This window comes from Saimiri boliviensis, chromosome 13, assembly GCF_048565385.1.
Source record: "Saimiri boliviensis isolate mSaiBol1 chromosome 13, mSaiBol1.pri, whole genome shotgun sequence".
Lineage (NCBI taxonomy): Eukaryota > Metazoa > Chordata > Mammalia > Primates > Cebidae > Saimiri > Saimiri boliviensis.
This window is the reverse complement of record NC_133461.1, coordinates 25,587,981-25,608,904: the sequence shown is the minus strand read 5'-3', so window position 1 is coordinate 25,608,904 and position 20,924 is coordinate 25,587,981. Positions and strand designations below refer to the sequence as shown.

The following is a 20,924-nucleotide window of genomic DNA, read 5'->3' as shown; positions in this document are numbered from 1 at the left end:
TTTTTTTTTTTTTTTTGGTACAAACTGTGCTAATTAATTCCTTCAGCTTTCTCATTTACATTCAATTTGATGATAACGAATCCGACATATGTTGATAATCTGATTTTTGGTGGAATCTATTATGATAGTTGTACTTTCTAATTTATGTATTGGTTATCTAATGATGTTGTTTTGGTTCTTGATTAATGTATCAAGGACCTAAGGTCCACTAACTCCCCTTTCATTTAGTTCTGTTGTTTTATCTCCTAGTCTTTGATATCTAGCTTTATTGAGTTTATTTTCATTTAAATTAATCCATTGTGCAAAGCAACTTGGAACGTTTCTTTCCATCTCTACCTTCTATTTTCTTCTGGTATAAGTGCTTTATTTCTCACATTAAATCTCTCTCTTTTCTTCCTCCATCCACACACCTCTTTTTCTCTCACTCTTTTGAATTATTGTTGGCTGTATTATGTTTCCATATTTACTATGCCTGTCTTTTATCTTGACCATGTGGGAGTGGCACTGTCAAGACATTCTACTTGCTCTAATGTACTATAGGTTACTTCTAGATGACTTTGCCATATTTCTTGAGATCCCTTAAGCTCTACTTTGAGGGCTGGATGTTTCACATTTTATGCATTTTTAAATAACCAGCAGGCATGGTAGGGGAAGGAGTTCAGCTGAAGCAGCATTCAGACTCTTTTAGGAAACCTAGCTTTGCTGGCTAGTGCTGTCTCCTACTCTTGTTTGTGGGAGAAGGGACTGTTCTCAGGTTTCCAATTAACTCTTCAATTCATTGGTGGTCCACAAGCCTTACCTTACTCAAAGTCACCTCCATCTCCTGTGTGTCTCCTCAACAGTAATTGCAACTTCGTCTTAATCAGAAAAGGAAAGGCTGGGCACAATGGCTCACTCCTAGTCCCAGCACTTTGGGAGGCCAAGGTGGGCAGATCACTTGAGGTCAGATGTTCGAGACCAGCATGGCCAACATGGAGAAACCCCCTCTCTACTGAAAATACAAAAATTAGCAGAGTGTGGTGGCATACACCTATAATCCTAGCTACTTGAGAGGCTGAGGCAGGAGAATTGCTTAAACCCAGGAGGTGACCATTGTAGTGAGCCAAGATGGCATCACTGCACTCCAGCCTGGGCTACAGAGCAAGACTCCATCTCAAAAAAAAAAAAAAAAAACAAGACAAAAACTTAAGGCTGTTCATAATTTTCCATTGATTGATGTTTAGAGGTGTTAGTGTGAATGCTTAGGCTTTCTTTGAAACATTTTAGGACAGTTTCTGGGGTTTAAGGGAAGATAAGAAAGTAAATACTCCTTTTTCTGCTTAACTCCAAAAATACTTGTTTTGATTTCGTTGCTGTTGTTCTTCGCCATTGCTATGCTTCCGTTTCATTTTTTGACTGCCGTGGGTGATTTTCACGTGTCAATGTATGTACTAGGTCTCACACTTTATTTCATTAGGAATTAAGAGAAGGAAATTTAGTTATGTGTTATGCCTGCCATTCCCTCATAAAATATCTAATAAGAAACTTGATAAACAAATTTTCTATTGTATTTTTGTGTACTTTTCCAGTGCAGTTAAAAATACGTAGAAATAGTTCTTAAGCATGACATAAATATTTTTTTTCTATGCTTTTAGAATAGTCACATCATTTTCTCTCAAATACCAACTGGTAATACTAGAAAATACTTGACTTAGAAAAAGTAATAGCTCCCAAATTTCTGTCAGTATGTATTGTTAGGAACTGAGTAATTTATTTTGGGTATTTGTGGCATCATACAACATATATGATTTAACATTTATATCTTGTTTTCCTTAACTTGGTGTCATTTACTTCACAGCTTAATCTGAAAATTGGACAAAGAAAGATGTTTATCAATTGTATATGTGTGGATATATATTTGTGTGAGTCTGTGTGTGCTCAGGACACTTTTAGTATTCTATGTGATTATATATTTTATGTAGAAGAAGAATAGTCCCTCAGCATTTATGGGGATAGGTTTTAGGGGCTCCTGCAGATACCAGAATCTGTGAGTGCTCAAATTCCTGATAAATAATGTTGTAATATTTGCATATAACCTACATAAATCCTCCCATATATTTTAAATCATCTCTTGATTACTTATAATACTTAATGCAGCGTAAATGCTGTGTAAATGGTTGTTAAACTGCATTTATATATTTCACTTTTTATACTTGTTTTGCTTTTTTTTATCTGCAGTTGGTTGAATTCTTGACTGCAGAAACCACAGATAGGAAGGACCAGCTATATAGGATCTTGATTCTCATTTGAGAATATATAAAATTACGTCATATGGAAATATATAGAAACACTTATATAAATATGTGTGTATATGTATGCTCACACACACACATGCAAACTTAGTTGTTGGAGAGTTGTCATTATCTATCAAAACCACTGATAGCACATAAATCATTTCCAGCCACTGTATTAACGAAAGCATAGCAATAATGTCAGTAAGTATGTAGAATTAGGACCCTTAGATAATTCTCCTATTATTGTCACTGGTTTGAGCCTCACAAAATTGTGCTCTGAATTTGATCCTAGGCTCTACAATTAAAGAGAGAAATGGAAAGCTTAGTCTGGATTTAGAGAGAAACAACTCTGATTACAGAAAGAGCTAGAAGTAAGGAAGGCTAATGGGATTATTTGTCTGGCTAAAGAAAATTGTGTGGACAGATCTAGAATCATTTCCTAGCATGTATGAAGGACTGTAAATGCTTTTTATCCCACAGTATATACAGCAGAATTTTTATATAGGAGGAAGTATTTCTCAGCAGCAAATTGTGCTCACAATAAGTATACTATCAGTGTGTGGAAAATAAATTCAAAAATTCTAAATTTTTATTTCTCTAAGATTATTAAAATATTGTCATAGCCAATGATAGCAAAATTGCTTACCATTTGTGTCTTCTAATACGCTGTTGATGCAATTAATATTTACTTTAGAATAAAAGAATCCCCTTATATCTTAAATGTTGTTCCCCACTTATATTTTCCAAAGCTATTACTCATCTGCAGCCAGAAGAGGACTCAATGCATAGGGGTTTGCCTGTGGGGACTGAGCTACACTTACATCTGGTCATCTGTAAATATTTACTAAGCACCTATCCCATGCTTGGCCCTTGGGACACAAAGATAAATAAGGCAATCTATGTTCTTAAGAAGTTAATAGCTTAGTGAATTCATATCCAAATTGATGCCACAATGGGATGAATTGCTGTAGGATCCACTGCTTTTCTGTCATGTAGTTTTCAGTAATAATATATTTACTTCCATTTGAGAAAACATATACATAATTAAATATCCCACTAGGGCTTACACCTGTGTCAGAAAAAATAAAATTAACGTGTATTCCAGAAGTTGTCAGAGCACCTAAGCACATTCCCCTCATCATGGAAATAATCACTGTCAGACTAGATTGAAAGAACTCATGGAATAGAAAATGCTTAGAATAAAATTCATACCTTGAAATCTGTTTTTCAAGAACAGTAGAAGTCCAATCATTATTAATAGACTGTAACTTAAGTATGCTTTTATTTTTAATGTGTAATACATTCTAGTCTCTTAAGGCTAGAAGTCTACTTAACCTAAATTTTTAGATGGTGTACTCAGGTATGTATGAGAGACGCCCTTACAGAGAATCAAATGTAAGCCTGAAAAACCCAGTCCTATGAGAGAGTACAGATAGGTAGGTAGGAGGAAATAAACTAGAGAGAAATATTAAGCAGACTTCAAGTCACTTGTCACTTAAGAAAAGGCCTGAAGAGAAGTGCTGAATAGGACAGAAGATGCATTGTCACAGCACCTTGTTTAAAAAAGAGTGGAAAGAAGGATTATGCATTTAAACATCAAGTTAACTGAATACAAGTTACTCTGGCAACAAGAGTTGGTGCAGGAAGAATTGAAACTGTGGGGTTGCATTTCTCAAGTCTAAATTGAGAAGTTTCTTATGCTATTGCCTAGAATGAGGATTTTGTTAAGGTATGTTTAACAGAGAAGCTGCATTTACAAAGAATATTTTTTCTCTTATGATATGTGTATTAGTCCTTTCCCATGCTGCTATAAATATTCTACCTGAGTCTGAGTAATTTATAAAGAAAAGAGATTTAATTGACTTACAGTTCTGCGTGGCGGGGGAAGTCTTTGGAAAGTTAAAATCGTGGCAGAAGGCAAAGGGGAAGCAAGACACATATGTCTTCACAAGGTGGCAGGAGAAAGTGAGGAAGTGGCACACTTTAAAACTATCAGCTCTCCTGAGAACTCACTGTCATGAGAACAGCATGGGGAAAACTGCCCCTATGATCTAGTCACCTCCTACCAGATCCCTCTCTCAACACGTGGGTATTGCAATTTGAGATGAGATTGGGGTGGGCACACAGAGCCAAACTATATCAATGTTATCTCCAAACCCACACTTAATGCCAGATGGCTTCCTTTGTAGTAATCTGAAATCAGTTATATGTGAAACAATGACTCCTTAAAGTAAAATGATCTGTTTATACTGTTTTAATACTGCACTTGAAATAACCCATTTGTTTTAGATGTAGAGGTAGCACAATTTGGCAGCAAACTCCTCCTGGACATTTGGTGTGATTAGTCTTTTCAGATACATGCATTTCAGAGAATATTAATGGGCTTATTATGTCCAGTATTTCAACAAAAATGAACAAATGAAGTACAAAGGTACATAGCTTCAGGGAAATGAGCTGACTTTCTACTATTCTCAGGGCAGAATCACAGCCACTCAAAGATTATGCTTATTTTTATTTTTCTCCTAATAAAATCTGTTCATCAATCTGTCTTTTTTCTTTAATTCATGTTGTTCAGTCACCAGAGTGGTTTGTATTGCCTATTGTTAATTTAAAACCACCTGCATGGTTTTAAAAATGCATTTCTTGTCATTTCAAGGAGCTGTGGTAATTCTTTGGAATATCACATTTTCAAATTATCTATATCATGTTTTCAAAGTTCAGATAATGTGGAAAATATTATGTATTATAGTGATATTTTACATTTTACCCATATTTATTACATACTTAAGTAACTAGAAAAGAATAGCTAAGTAACATCTAAAAGTTAAAATAAAAAGAAACCAAGTCTTCAGCAATGTGAGGTGTTGCTGAAAATACTTATGGGCATTTATTATGTGAAATAAAACCCATAATACTATTTAGGTTGTTGGTGATGACTTTGGAGCTCAAATCCAGAAGATATTTCATTGTACAGGATTCAAACAAGTAGTCGTAGCATATAAACATTAAAACAAACAAACAGAAAAACTTAAAACTTTTACCCAAATTTAAGGTTTGCTTGTACAACTCTAGCAATTGCAGTCTGGAGATCTCTCTCATGTATTATGTATGTCTAAATATGACAGACTTTTAAAAAGAATTATATTTTTTCTACATTTCTATCTCATTAGTCATTTTTTTTGTGGGATTCCTTCTCTCAGACTTCCATAAAAATAATTATTTATGTACATACTAGAAGTACTTGCAAAGATCCTAGGAAACCCAGATCTGGTAGAAATGTGAACATTTTCTTTCTGGCCATGGATTTTATCCAAAGAAGGAAAGTATAACTGAAATCAGTATCTTGCCTGAAATTCTTGAAACAATGGACATGTGTACTAAGCTTTTCTTGGAAATGGGCTAATACTATGTAAATGGAACAATTTGATAAAAATTCATGATACTTTTGTTGGTCATTAGGAAATTGCTGCCAACCAAAAAGCTTGAATGGTAAAATGAGTCCTTCCACAGAAGTAGGAGAAAGTGGGGAGTTATAGAATGTGCAAAGGGATTTTAAAAACAGACAAACATATGCTTCTCCATCTCTAAGAACCTTAATCTGGTTGGTAAATAGTGATATATGTGGAAGATAATTTATTATAATAAGTGGTGTAAAAACTGGGCATGGAGATAGAGCACTGCAAGAAGCAGAAAAAGTTCACAGCTTCATGGAATATTATGGAAAAGAGAGATGTGAGTTACTTCTTGGAGAATAAATACAGCATATTTTCTGAGGAATGTACTTCTAGACAGGAATCCATGACCATAAATATGTTGAAGAAATATATCCATGGCCACTGATGAATAATATTCACTCTTTAGTCAGTTTTTCGATCTGTAAAATAAAGCAATTATATTAAATCATTCTAAAGAGCCATTTTAACTATTATATCATGTTTTATAGAAGGTAGAATTGGTTTAAGTAGATTAGATGATTTCTTTAGAAGAGGAATGAGAAATAAGATTTGAGCAGGTAAGTTTTTAACCTCTGAGTTATTAAATATAAAGTTACAAACTTGACCTTTATTCTGTGGACAATGACAGTTCATTGACAACATTTTGAAAACAGAAGTTAACAATGAAAGTTTTGTCATAATTTTAAAAAACTGTATTTCCCATGACCCTTTAACTAGAGATGGCTTTATCAATTTGTATAGGACTCCAGAACGGTGAATGCCATAACACGATTATACCTCAATCCTAAATTCTAGGAAGCAATCCTAAAATGGGACAAAAAGATCCTAGATCCTAGTCTGTTCATCACTGAAAACAAACAAACAAAACAAAAACAAAAACAAAACAAAACAGAGATCAAAAGAGAAGAGAAAAACTGGGTAAACTTTATTTGTGCACTGTGTTGCAGAATAGTGTACTCACCAAAAATATATTAAGTTACATACCGATTTCTTGGTAGCATGATAGAGCCTCTTCCATGGAGAAGTCACATACTAATGTCAAGGTAAAACATATACACAAATAAGTAGAGTGCAGGAGAAACCAAGTCAAATGCCACAAATCAATTAATATAAACACCACAGGGTTCCCAAAAGGGAAGAAAGTTTTTCAAGAAAAAATCAGGAGATCCTTCTTGAAGAAGTAGCTTCATGAAGGATAGGGAAGGTGTCTGTATTAGTCCATTCTCATACTACTGATAAGTACATACTGGAGCCTGGGTAATTTATAAAGGAAAGAGGTTTAATTGACTAACAGTTCTACATGGCTGGGGGAGTCCTCAGAAAACTTACAGTCATAGTGGAAGGGGAAGCAAACATGTCCATCTTCACATGGCAGTAGCAAGGAGAAGTTCTGAATGAAAAAGGGAAAAGCCTCTTATAAAACTGGGAGAGATAGCATGGGGAGAAATGCCAGATATAGGTGATGGGGAGGAAGGCAGCAAATCACACTGCCATGTTTGTACCTATGCAACAGTCTTACATGTTCTTCACATGTACCCCAAAACCTAAATTACTATAAAAAGAAAAGAAAAAATTTTAACATTACATACTTATTACAAAGGAAAAAAGAATACATTGGAAATGCCTGGAAGACATCACTAGGTAATCAAAGTGAACATGGTTAGTACTGGGACCAATTGTGTGCCTTCTGATTGGAAGCAATGAGAACATAGCATCACTTGTAAAGATATTCCTGCCAAAGGTGCCAAAACGTGACTCTCATCATGAAGCATCAGAAAAATTCAGAATGAGGGACATTTTGCAAAATAACTGGCCTATACTTTTTAAAAGTGTCAGAGTCATAAAATAAAGGAAAGGGGATTTTTTTTCTATATGAAAGAAAACAAGAGAGATATGGCAAATAAATGGAACTGGATCCTTAAAAACAAACAAAAAACCTTCAGATCTCATGAGAACTCACTCATTATCATGAGAATAGCATGAGATAACTGTCTTCATGTCCAAATTATGTCCCTGCTGGGTCCCTCCCATGACAAGTGGGGATTATGGGATCTATAACTCAAGATAAGACTTGCGTGGAGATATAGCAAAACCATATCACTGTCTATATTATAAAGTGAAACAGTAAACATTTTAGGATTAGAAAATAGAATTTACAAAGACTTGGAATTTAAAAAGGGTCATTTGTATCATTGAAGCACGGGGTATATGTAAGTCATATGTGGATGATAAGTTTAAGAAGTAAGCAGTAATTCAGTGATGTATTATTTAAAAGAAAGATAGAAAAGCTTTAACCTAATTCCTAATACTATCCAAGCCTGTATATTTAGACCTTTTTAAGACCCTCTCCCATATTATGTATTTTAATTCCTTTTGCTCAGAAAGTAGGAAGATACACTTTAATAATATTTCTGAAAGGTGTTCTAAAATAACCAATACCTGTTATTTTCCCCAAATAGTCATGGCACCTCATTCTTCACTCTTTATTTTTTCTTATCATTCATTGAATGTGAAAGGTAGAGAATCTAACATGGAAATTCAGATACCAAGATAGCCAGAGAAGACAAGTGTCCAGTGCGATGCTAAAAGCCTAAGAAATAGAATAAAATTACCAAATATAGATCAAAACTTACATATACATTTATAAGCAGGAAATAATTGTTGAGATGTTCATGTGGTACTTAGCAGTATTACAACTATAATTATACGGTTAAATCAGATTATTTTCCCCTTGGTTAATCGGAAATCCCCCTATTTTATTAATCAATAAAAGAGATGGTTTTAGAAATTCACTATGTGATCAGCTTTGCTTTATTTATTTCCACTGAAAGATAATAAACAGGAAAATTAGTCCTAGCACCTCAAATTAGAGAAACAGTGAATCTGCAGGAAATTACTAGAAAATAGCAATCACTTAAATTCAGTCATTTGTTTTTAAGAAATTCTGTTATGTATGCACATTATTTTTTACACTGAAAATATAGAAAATTAGTTGGAGAATCAGGAAATAAAACTGAAAAAAGCAAGAGGCTACATACACACATACACACACACACACACACACACACACACACCCATACACAGATGTACCATATATATTTATGCATTTACATATACTTATATACAATAATTATGTTTGCTACCAGTGATACACTCTGATATATTTTTGCATTTGTTTTCTTTATCACACAATTATGCACTGTTATTCAAGAACATTAACTTTCATTAATCTCAATTCTTATCTCCAGATTACAAATGAGGATAGTAACAGAGGCATGTAGGGTGAGAGAAGGGCCTGAGATTTAACGCAGCCCAACCCTCTATACTCCCAATACTTTCTATTCCTAACATCTCCATCCATCTCTCTCTCTCTCTCTCTCTCTCTCTCTCTCTCTCTCTCTCTCTCTCTCCATATGTGTAAACATATGTATGGCTGGGCACGGTGGCTCAAGCCTGTAATCCCAGAACTTTGGGAGGCCGAGGTGGGTGGATCACAAGGTCAAGAGATCGAGACCATCCTGGTCAACATGGTGAAACCCCGTCTCTACTAAAAACACAAAAAATTAGCTGGGCATGGTGGCGCGTGCCTGTAATCCCAGCTACTCAGGAGGCTGAGGCAGGAGAATTGCTTGAACCCAGGAGACGGAGACTGCGGTGAGCCGAGATTGCGCCATTGCACTCCAGCCTGGGTAACAAGAGCGAAACTCCGTCTCAAAAACAACAACAACAACAACAACAACAAATATGTATGTAAATTTTAGTCTCAACCCAGTCTATTGATTTCAAGTTATACTAATGGATGTGATCCAAATTTCAAACAACTCTAATGTAGACATAATGATTTCAGAAACAGTAAGGATGGAGAGATTCGGGTAGTTTTTACAGCACCAGGAAAGAACTTGAAGGGGGAGGAGGGTTAGAAACATGTGTTTTTATTTAATGGTTCAAATTGCTTATCACCGTTATCTCTGAGACTCTGGAAATATTATTGCATTATCTTTCTAACAGGGTTTTCAAGCATCAAAAGAGACAATTACAGCAAATCAGTTTAGTACGTAGGCAGGGAATCAGACTGCCTGGCTTCACAATTTACGAGATGTGTAATTTGGGGAAAGTTATTTAAACACCTTGTACTTCAATCCCTCCATTTGCAAAGTGGGGATAATAGAATCTGCTTCAGCTAGTGGGAGTGAGAATAGTAACTGTAAAGGGCTTAGACTAATAAATTGTGCATCGTCATCTCTCAGTAAATGTTGAATATTGGCTAGTAAATGAACACTTGACCAAAGTCTTTGGAAAAGCAGACAACAGAATAGAACTGTTCCATATATTTAACGAATATATCTGCTCAGAGACATTTAATTAATATTTTTGATGTCTTTTGATTTATTGCTGGTGAATTTGGCTAAGGTATAAAAAAAGTCATATTAATATCATGAATAATAAATAAATAATTTTAGCCCTGTAGACAAAGAGTACATGTTCTGTTTGGAATGGCTCTCAGACACACATTTTGTGTGGCTTTTAGGCAATGAATATTAATGTTTCCCAGCCACATCATCTAAAACAACTTGATTTATGATTAAAGAATTTATAAGTTGTTTAGTGCTAGAGGTCCAAATATTTAGTTACTAATCAGGAAAATAAGAGAAAGATCATTCAGTAGGAAAAATCAGGTCTTGAATCCTGGGAGTTTTTGCCAGCTTTCCTATTTTTCTAGAAGGCAATGGCCGTCAAAGATTGAAAGTTAACTTTGGTGTTGGGAAAGTTTTGCTGATGGCTGTTAGAGCAAAATACAGCAGTGATTTAATAAAAAAGTTAGCACTCATCACTCATTGAGCATGACAAATTGACAAAAACAATCTACCTTTGATAATGGCTACTAAAAATATAAATCCATTTTCTAGGTGAAACAAGATCATGGCTGCTACTTCACTGTGAATTTAATCTGGCTTCTCAGTCAATAAGAATATTTAAACCTGACATCACTCTAAGTTTCCCATGGAAAAGGATAAACATTACTTTTTAAATTTTCTTTCTCCTAGGCAAATTTTGAAGGACTAAGCCTGAGAGATTCATTAGCAAAGATGTGTTATATTTGTAATTTTCATTCAATTGCAACTTTCCATCATAGAGTAACTAGTGTTATGATAATTAAGAAATGGAATTAAATTAGTATATCACATACCATGCCGAGAAAATAATAATATGGTACGGTAATACACTACAATAGAAAATCGCTAAGACAATAAGAATGTGGCCACCATAAAGATGACATACGCATTTTGTAGTTCCCTATCACTATAACCAGAAAATGAATCCATCGCATTAACTCAATCCTAATGAAACTCTAGAATTAAAGGGCATCTGAGTTTTCTTACTTACACTCTGGGTTGTCTCAGTTCCACCAGCTTCCCTTTCTTTGCTTCATTAGAACAGTTTCCAAAGACTTACGTACTTTCCAGCGTGTAGGTCAATTGGATCCAAACACTTGGGTATTCAGAATGTTTGTTACGTATGTTATTTTTTTTAAGTGTCTCTTTTTTTCTTTCCTTGTGGCAGAACACCATTAACTGTAACTGTTTAACTGCATTTGGGGGAACAAAAGATTTGTTTTATAATAGTTCCTGTATAATAAGCTAAGGCTTTAGGGAATGATTTGAATTACAACATTTTCTATCCCAGAGAAGTGTTTTAAACTCAGTAGCATGCAAGTTCACATCCCCACCCACTCACTTTTTTTTTTTTTCTGTCTTTGCAGTTCCGCCATGGTTTTTAAATCATCCTTCCAACCTCTATGCCTATGAAAGCATGGATATTGAGTTTGAATGTACAGTCTCTGGAAAGCCTGTGCCCACTGTGAATTGGATGAAGAATGGAGATGTGGTCATTCCTAGTGATTATTTTCAGATAGTGGTAATTATTTTTTTCATATTTGTTTTACAATCCCATTCATTGTTTCCTATTTTTTTTTACACATTTTTCTTCCTGAACAAAAAGAAAAAGGTTCTTGTGGGAAATTTTTTTGTGGTGTGTTAAGGAAATTATTCAAATAAATGATTTTCAAGACCTAAGAATTTTTGAGCTGAAGAACAGTGATCAAAGAGTTCAGCCCTCAGGTTTTACAGATAAGACTTTAAAACATACAAACAGACAAAAATAAATGAAATACAGAGAGCCTAAGACTTTCTAAGTAGTTTCACAGTTTCGCTGCTGCTTTATTGAAAAGAGTTTAGAACCTAATTCTAGACTTAAGCCAAGAATTTCTTACTTCTTTGACCTTTACCTATTTTAATACAGTTTCATAAGATGGGCTACTTGTGATTACGGAACTCTTCACTTGGTAATACAGACACCTTATTTTTTTCTACCCTGCCACGTAGGAACAGCTGATCCTACATGAGCAGTTGAGAAGGGCAGTGTTGATGTGGTGATTAGGACACTGAATGCTGGTGGCATTGGTGGCTGCGGTGATAGAGAGGCCATGAAGACTCAGAGTACATATTGCTTTGTAATTTTGAATACTGGAGCAAATTGAAGCTAAGAGAAATAACTTTTATAGTTTCCTATAAGTTTTAGTTCATTTTCTGTCCCTATTGTGGGAGATAATAGGGGTAATGGTACTCTATTCAGTGAACTGTTGCCCCAGTATACAGAGAGGGCTCAATGCCACCTTCCATTATTGTAGTTTTCACTGTTACTGGCAGAATGCTTGTCTCATTTGCAAAATGCTCTGTGAAAACTCTCCTAGAGGTATAGGTCAGCATTGGAGGTTCTGATTTTAGGTATATGAATATCTGAGAACAATAAAAAGTTCTTTTCAAATAGCAACCAATTTGCAGCTAAAGAAGAGGGGTTTAGGTCTAATTATGTTTGAGAAGCAGACATGACTCTTACAAAGAGCTGTCAACAAAGCCTGGCCTTCCAGACAGTATGAGACTAGAGCATAGCCATCCTGTGAGTACAGACACAATCTCTCCATCATATTACAATGGCTTTTGTTGTTAAGTGCGTCTTCCACAATCAGTCGACTTTCAGAAACTTTCATAATTTCTGTGTGCATGCATATTGGTCTACTATAAAGGTTCTTAAAGAAGAAATCCACAAAGTGTATATTTATCACTTTTATCATCACTTACCATTTTTCACTCCTAGTTGCATTTGTTTAATTGGTTAGAAATAGAGTAAGAAAGATAAAAATTTAACTTTTAAATGCCACAGCAATCCATTATTTCTTTTAAAGGCAATGCTATTTCCACTACCACTGAATTAAAAATGATCTGCCAATCTGCACCTTAGAAAGTGTTGTATATGCCTAAAGTATATGTACTTGCACTTAAAGGAAATTGTTCAGTGCCCTTAAGGACACATGATAAAATGCAACATTTTTTTTCTACATTTTGAATATAATCTTTCTTCTAGCATGACTCATTACAGCCAACCTATTTAAGTTCTTCTCTCTTAAGGTGAAAGAAAATGTAAGGTATGTGGTTCTATTTGCATTAAATTGTGCTTAAAAATATTTCTCCAAAAGCTCTAGAAATTTGAGAGCCATTGTCTGTCACACACATAACATTGAGCACAAATAGTAAGTTATGTGAGAATTGTTAATTAAAAGTTAGCCAGCTTTATCAAAGAATTTTACATCAGCTAAGAATTGACTACAAGACACTAAAAACATTTAAGAATTCCCCATGAGGTAATATTTATCTCTTAATGACTCCAGGGGAAGTGATTTAACACGTTTCACTTACTTAACTAATTCTTACACTAATATTGAAGATAAACAGAGTTAGTACAATTAAATGCTATCTCTACATCATTTTATCATTCATCCTTGAAAACCATGGTGACTCAGTTTTTAAATAAAAGGAGTTAATGTTGCTGTATTTAGTCTTTAAAAGTGAAGCATTTCAGCCATACAACAGGAACCACATAGGTATAAAATATTCACCATACTCCCCTCTCCAAACCCCAAAAGGGTATATGTTAAAGGCATTAATATTTTTAAAGAAGTTTTAGACATTTTTCTGGGCACACACTTCCAGGAGATATCCAACTTTGATTTCTTATCCTTTAGAATCTGCAGTTATCAGTATTTATGTATTTTTCTGTTTTTCCTGGGGAGCTACTAAACCTGAACTTCCTTCAGTAACAAGTAAAAGAATGAGATTTCTTTTGCTGCTAATCTTTGTTTCTTCTGTACCTAATAAAAGACTTGTCCGTTGACTGCACATTTAGATATTCAGGATGATGTATATTTTTGTCAGCATATTTTTTATTGCAGAGCTAGGTTAAACTGATGCCTGTGAATTCAGAAAAGAAAATTGAGAACGTGTGACATTTCCCAGGTAGCATAGGACATGTCTGTGAGGCTGACACCTCATGGCCTCTCCTGTTGATTCTTCCATGGTGTTTTATTAAACTTTGGTCTCATCTAAGTTCATTTTGTCTCCTTGAGTTTTTTTGTTTTTTAAAATAGCTCACCTGCTTTTTTTTCCCTAGGGAGGAAGCAACTTACGGATACTTGGGGTGGTGAAGTCAGATGAAGGCTTTTATCAATGTGTAGCTGAAAATGAGGCTGGAAATGCTCAGACTAGTGCACAGCTGATCGTCCCTAAGCCTGGTAAGAAAATAAGAACTTTGCTTTGATACCTGCAATTAAAATAATCCATAGTCTGTTTGTAAAATCCATACTGTTTTCCCTACCCCTCGAGGCAAATTGACAATATGAAATTGTTTATTTAATTAAGGTATATGCTTGTATATTGATGATATATTCCTGCTAGAAAAGTATATGTATATATGTATCTCCAATGAGATAAAGTCATCATGAATAATAGGGCCTCTGGTTTTCAAGGCAATAACCACTAAATTATTACCTTCTCCCTTTTTTATAGCCTGCCTTTCTTCCCAGCATTCCATTTAAATATGAAATATATAATATATATCTTGCATATATGTTATGTGTATATTTTAGTTATATATGTGCATATATGCATAGGCACATACCTAAGAATACATATACTTAAGGACTATACATATATTCTTAAATATAGTCTTGAATCAGTGGAAGTTGGTAGAGAAATAGATATAACCACTTGAAAGTAAAGCCAGCTTTCTCTTCTTTTAAATAGTGCATTAGTTTGTTCTCATTCTATTATAGAGAAATATCTGAGACTGAGTAATTTATAAAGAAAAAAGGTTTAATTGGCTCAGGGTTCTGCAAGCTGTGTAGGAAGTATGAAGCTGGTCATCTGCTGGGCTTCTGGGGAGGCCTCGGGAAACTTGCAGTCATGGCAGAAGGCACAGGGGAAGCAGGTGCATTTATGTGGCTGGTGCAAGAGAAAGAAAGAAAGGCGGGGAAGGGCTACACAATCTTAAATAACCAGATCTCATGAGAATTCAGTCACTATCAGGAGAACAGCACCAACGGGGACATCTGCCCCCATGATCTAATCGCCTCCCTTCAGCCCCACCTCCGACATTGGGGATTATAATTCAATATGAGATTTGGGTGGAAACACGAATTCAGACCTTGAAGAATTAGATAGATCTTGAAGAATTGCTCCTTTTTATTGTAATTGCAGAAAATGTCACTTTATTTTATAGCCTTTTAGAAGTTTAATGTAGTGGTGAATTACAGAATTCTAGAATAAGGCTGGGCACAGTGGCTCATGCCTGACATTCCAGCTCTTTGGGACATTGAGGGGTGAGGATTGCTTGAAACCAGGAATTTGAGATCAACCTGGACAACTTGGGAAGACTTTGTCTCTACCAAAAATACAAAAATATTTAAAAATTAGCTGGGCATGGAAGGCTGAAGCAGGACAATCATTTGAGCCCAGGATGTTGAAGCTGCAATGAGCTATGATCACATGACTGCACTACAACCAGGGCAACAGAGCAAGACTCTGTCTCAAAAATAACAGCAAAACCAAAACTAGAATAAATTTATGTTAGACCTGTCATGTAATTTCTCTGTAACAGCACAGTTTCTTGGGAGGAGAGACAAAAATAAAAACAAAAGAACCCATTCTGCTGCTCCGAAATGATTAACATTAAAGAACGTTAAAACAGGGACAAGACAGTTATTTATACAGAACCAAATACTTCAAAATATTAATATCATCCATAAGTAATTTATCATGTTATGTACATTTCAACTCTTTTGGACCAATTTTCTTCCTTTTGACATGGCTCACTTTTGTGTTAATCTTTCCCTGAAGTAAGTTTAATATAAAGTAGCAAAAATATATAAGACATAGTTTTTAACTTTTATCATTTAAAATGTGCCTATTAAGTCTTTATGTTTTACACACTCCTAGCCAATTACCTGAGGATTCATAGTAATACTTACAAAGATGACATTCTCCATTTTCCTTGATTGAAATTTTAAAAAAGAACTACAGAACAACAATCCCAGATGAGTAAAGGCGAAGGAACTATATAGGAATTAGAAGGGGCAATTTGACTTATGCTGGAGATCACGTTTCTCTGATGGGCTTCTTTTCCCTCCAGTTGATGTGCTTTAAGTGTCAGTGTAACTTTGTGTGACTAAGTCTATTATTTTCTACTGAACTAGTAATGGATGAGTAGGGAAAAAGGAACCTTTAAAATCAATCTCTCATGTGAGCCACACTTTAAAAACTGCACCATATCGTTAATAACAAAAGTATAGCTGCCTTTAAGCTAATACTGGCTGCCACACAAGTCACAGAACAAGAGAATTGTAGTTAAGTTTGATTTTTTTCTTTTTTTTTGGCTAACGCCATAAAGCTGAGGGCAATGCAAGATAAGTGACTTCATATTTCTAACGGAGTTGTAAGATATATCCTCCTAGCACTTGGCACTGACTGAAGAAGCCCAGTGACAATCTCCTGAAACTGCTCACAAGGATGGAGGATTCTTTGAAGTGCTAGAATTCATAGGATGAGAGGTTGTCATGGTATTTTCCCTCTTATACAAGCCAAGTTGTAAAGACACCAGGAAAATCTTTTAGACTGTGTGTGTGTGTGTTGCTAAGGACTGATTATGGGAAATGGGCAATTTTATTCTGGCTGTTTCATAGTCTATATAGACCTGCCCCCAATGTCCCAGGAAGCTGAGAGACCAAAGAGGTTGACAAATCCAGTCTCTTAGAAATACTTAACAGGGACATATGAACAGGAGCCATATCTGTATCTCTGGCAGTGCTGAAACAGCATCGCGGATCCCCACGCCACTACACCCCAGACCCAGGGCTTATATACTGGGAAGAGAGAGAGGTGGTTTAGAAGGGAAGTGTGGGATGATGGAAGTACAGTGACACCAAAGTTTTCTCACCTAATGACAGGATTTTTGGTGAGTACCTGCTGTTACGCAGGAACAATAGATAAACAGGAAATCTTAGAGGACTTCCCAGACAAAAGCCAATCAACATGGTAGATTAGTTTCCAAGATGGAATTGCTTTAGCCTCCACACTGTCTAAAAACAACCTGGAGCTGTCCACAATGCAAGGAAGAGAAAAAAGAGGACAATAGGGGGAAGAAGCCCTATTTCCACTCTTGAGAAGAACAAGGATGTGAGTTCCATTTGCAGAAGACAAGGCTGCAGTTTTCTTGAAAGGACCTTGCTCAAGAGGTCCTATCTGCTGAGGACTATCCCAGCCATTCCAACCAAGACACTGGAGGGATGGCGCCTGGATGGAGCTGAGCTAGGAGGTGGTGCAGGTCAGCCAGAGAGTGCTTGGCCAACTCCAGGAGGGGTCCAGTGACTGCATTTCTAAGGTGGAAGTTTTCTGAAGAACTCACAGAGCTACTTCACACAAAAAAAGAAACATGTAGATATCTTCCATGAGTGTGGACTTTTGAAAGGACAAGCTGAGAAAAACTGTCTTCGTCTCTTTATTCCAAATCCCTCCTTCCTTCTCTGACACTGGAGAGGCCCTAAGCAGAAGGGAAAAGTGAACTGAGAGACTGAAACACATGATGGGAGTCCTCCTGCCCCACTTCCCTATTTATAGTCTATGCCGGTTTTGAGAGATGGAGAGAAATTTTTTTAATTAATTAATTTTATTATTATATATATTTTTATTTTACTTTAGGTATATACTACATCCACCATTTCTCCCCATGTTCTCCCTCCCTGGAGAGAAATTTTAAACTATTAGTCGAATGTTTTGATTTAGTTCTCACTGAGGTGTTGCCTGGAAGTGGGGAGGTTGTTATTGCGTGGGATTTTGATTGTTTCGTTTTTGAATATCTGAAGATAAGGCTTTTTAAATGCTTACTTCACCCCAAGACCAGAGCATTGACCCAAGTTGTAATCAGGGTTCGGAAGGCAGAGCTGACAGTGTGTGTTTGAAGATGGATGACAGCAGAAAAATAAAAAGCTACTTCCTTTTGATTTTTAATAGTTAAGCTTATTCAGTCAACCTATTATAGATGTTCAGTTTCACTTATACCAGGAACTCTACAGGTGGCCTTTAATTCATCGTTTCTTGCATTTCACTTGGGCCCTGATTTGTTTAGGTCTGTGTGACCATGAAACATCAAGGCTCTCCTCAGCAGAAATGTCATTTAACTCCTCACTAGAGCCTAGGAAAATCTTGATAATTCATGTATTTTCCATCTAAATGGTAGAGTGTTGTCAGTGCCTTCTACACTCTTGGTTGTTGTTTATTGTGTTTGGCATTGGATTAGAAAGAAAGCAAAAGAAAATGAAGATAAAAATTTGAAAGCGTGACAGGACACCATTGTGACTGTCTTGTGTTCCCCCCTTACACATGATAGATTGCTTTTTCCTGGCTGTTTAATCAGGTCTTCAAATAATGCCACTCCAATTCCTCAGAGATGCAGCACAAGCCGCGTGCACAGATGGTAGAGAGGCTAGCTATAAATATAAATTAAGCAATGAGGCTGACCATGGTGGGAAGAACATAGCCCTCTCTGTTTAGGTTTTGACAATAAATGGTCACTATATATTTTGAAGTACATTGTGGGCCTGCGTTACCCAGCTGTTCAGCTTTAGCCTGTCCACAGGGTTGTGGCTGAGAGTCACTTGTGGCAAGCATAACAATCTGCTGCTCACTGAAGTACAGACAATGACCTATTTGAGCCACTGTCTGTAGTTGGCAGATATTTACATAAACCTAATGAAGTTTCAAGTTAGTCTTTTATATGTAGTTACCTATTCCCTCTTTAGCAATTAGTGACTTAGGAAATAAAATGAACATAATCTACTAAATTAAATTGAGTTAATGACTTGTTTTTCCTCTCCAGAAAATGCCTGGGAAAAGTATTTGAAATGTATGCATTTTCCAATGTGAAATATATACCTTTTTTCCTCTAGATAAAGATCAAGATAAAAATCAAGAAGATCAATGGTGTTTTAAAAAATCCTTATACTATAGGAGGTTCAATCAATAATGGTACATAAGTAATGTAACACCATACACACAGTGCTATCTATGTGATTACTAGCTTTATTTTCTGTTTCTCACTATATATAGAACACATACACACACACACACACACAAACACACACACAAACACACACACACGTGCGCAGAAATAGAAGATAGCTTCCTGCATACGAGACTGCATATATTACATTAAAAATATGGAGCCATATTATATAAGCAGTGATGATGGAAAGTTAATTCAGTTTAGTTGATTTATTTGATGTTCCTTATCTATTAATCTCTTCTAAGATCTGGGGACAGAGTTTTATTGTTGTTTGTGTTAATTAATTTCTGAGGGGGAGGGCAGGATGTTGCCTAAGAAGTCTCCTTTCTAATTAAGATATTATTGCTGCAAGTACACTATTCAGTAAATAGTCTAGCAAAAATGTGTTAAAAAGTCACTGTGTTAGGGCCAAGTGTAGTGGCTCATGCCTGTAATCCCAGCATTTTGGGAGGATGGGGCAGATGGATCATCTGAGGTCAGGAGTATGAGACCAGCCTGGCCAATATGGTGAAACCCCATCTCTACTAAAAATACAAAATTAGCTGGGCATAATGACACATGCCTGTAATCCCAGCTACTTGGGAGGCTGAGGCAGAAGAATCAACTGAACTGGGGAGGCGGAGATTATGATGAGCCGAGATCAGGCTACTGCACTCCAGCCTGGGCAGCAGAGCAAGACTCCACCTCATAAAATAAAATAAAATAACATCAATGTGTTAGGTGTTACAAGAATAAGAAGTTTCAGTAGCCAGAGTTGCAAACAGGAAAGCAGTAAGTTAGGATCCTCTTGGCATACTGGATGGTGATAAATTAATTACTTCCATGTCAGCATCCAGTAAACTGTAGTGCAGATAGGTAGTAATTAAATTTAGGAGACTATTTGGTAGCTGAGTGGAGACATTAGCAATTATCTGGAGCTGGGGAGGGGTGATGGGAAGCCAGGAATGAACAAATAATCAGAATAATCAGATGAATTCAAGATATTAGTTATCTCTGAGTTTCTGGTTCTAGCTGTTGTGTGGCATTCCGTTTTCTGACAGTGTCTGCAGTGGAAGGTTGTTGGAAGTAATTGAATGCTGAGCAGGGAAGTGAAGGGCCATGGAAATAGGAATGCACCTGTGACAGGGGCATATGCAGTCTGGGAGGTGTTTAATATAGTGGCATAAATAAGTGAAGACAGAATAAAGTTGCCATGGGAAGAAATAGTGTATTCGTTATATTCTATCATGCACAAAACGGCTGTGGGAAAAATCCATATAATCATAACAAGAATAAATGCTATTATAGATATTTCCCAAAATGTAGATTTGCTTGGACAAGATAAAGAGTATATGTCTCATGTTAAACTGCATATTTTTAAATGCTGGTTTTATTTTTTGCCCCTGACATTGGTTAAAAAAAATAGAGTTCCACTGTAGCAGGGGAAATATATTGGTTAGACATTTAGAAAAATGAGAAGTATTATCAATTATCTGTCCTTCCCTGGAAAAGGTTACTGATTACAAATGATGTTGAATTTTAAACATTATATTAAGGCAGTATCGTATTAAGCTATATCATATAGCTTGGAATTCACAAGAGTCAATCATGAACATCAAGGCATAAAATCTGAATTTTGTATCTGTTATCATGAGTTGTTCCTTATCAGTATGAGAATAATACCTAGAAATCTAAAGGGACAAAAGGAATATATTAAGAAAATTATATATATATATATATATAGTAATATAATTATAGTGTTTCCTAC

At 35.8% G+C, this 20,924-nt stretch overlaps 1 protein-coding gene across 4 annotated transcripts in view; it reads left to right on the top strand.

Moving 5' to 3' along the window:
* DCC (DCC netrin 1 receptor) overlaps positions 1-20,924 on the top strand; it is a 1,201,717-nt gene that overhangs the window by 708,338 nt on the left and 472,455 nt on the right. For all 4 annotated transcript variants that reach the window (XM_003926060.3, XM_074383427.1, XM_074383426.1 and 1 more), the window contains exons 6-7: positions 11,490-11,644; positions 14,234-14,354. In XM_003926060.3, the coding sequence (XP_003926109.1) occupies positions 11,490-11,644; positions 14,234-14,354 (276 nt within the window). The remainder of the gene's footprint in view (positions 1-11,489; positions 11,645-14,233; positions 14,355-20,924) is intronic.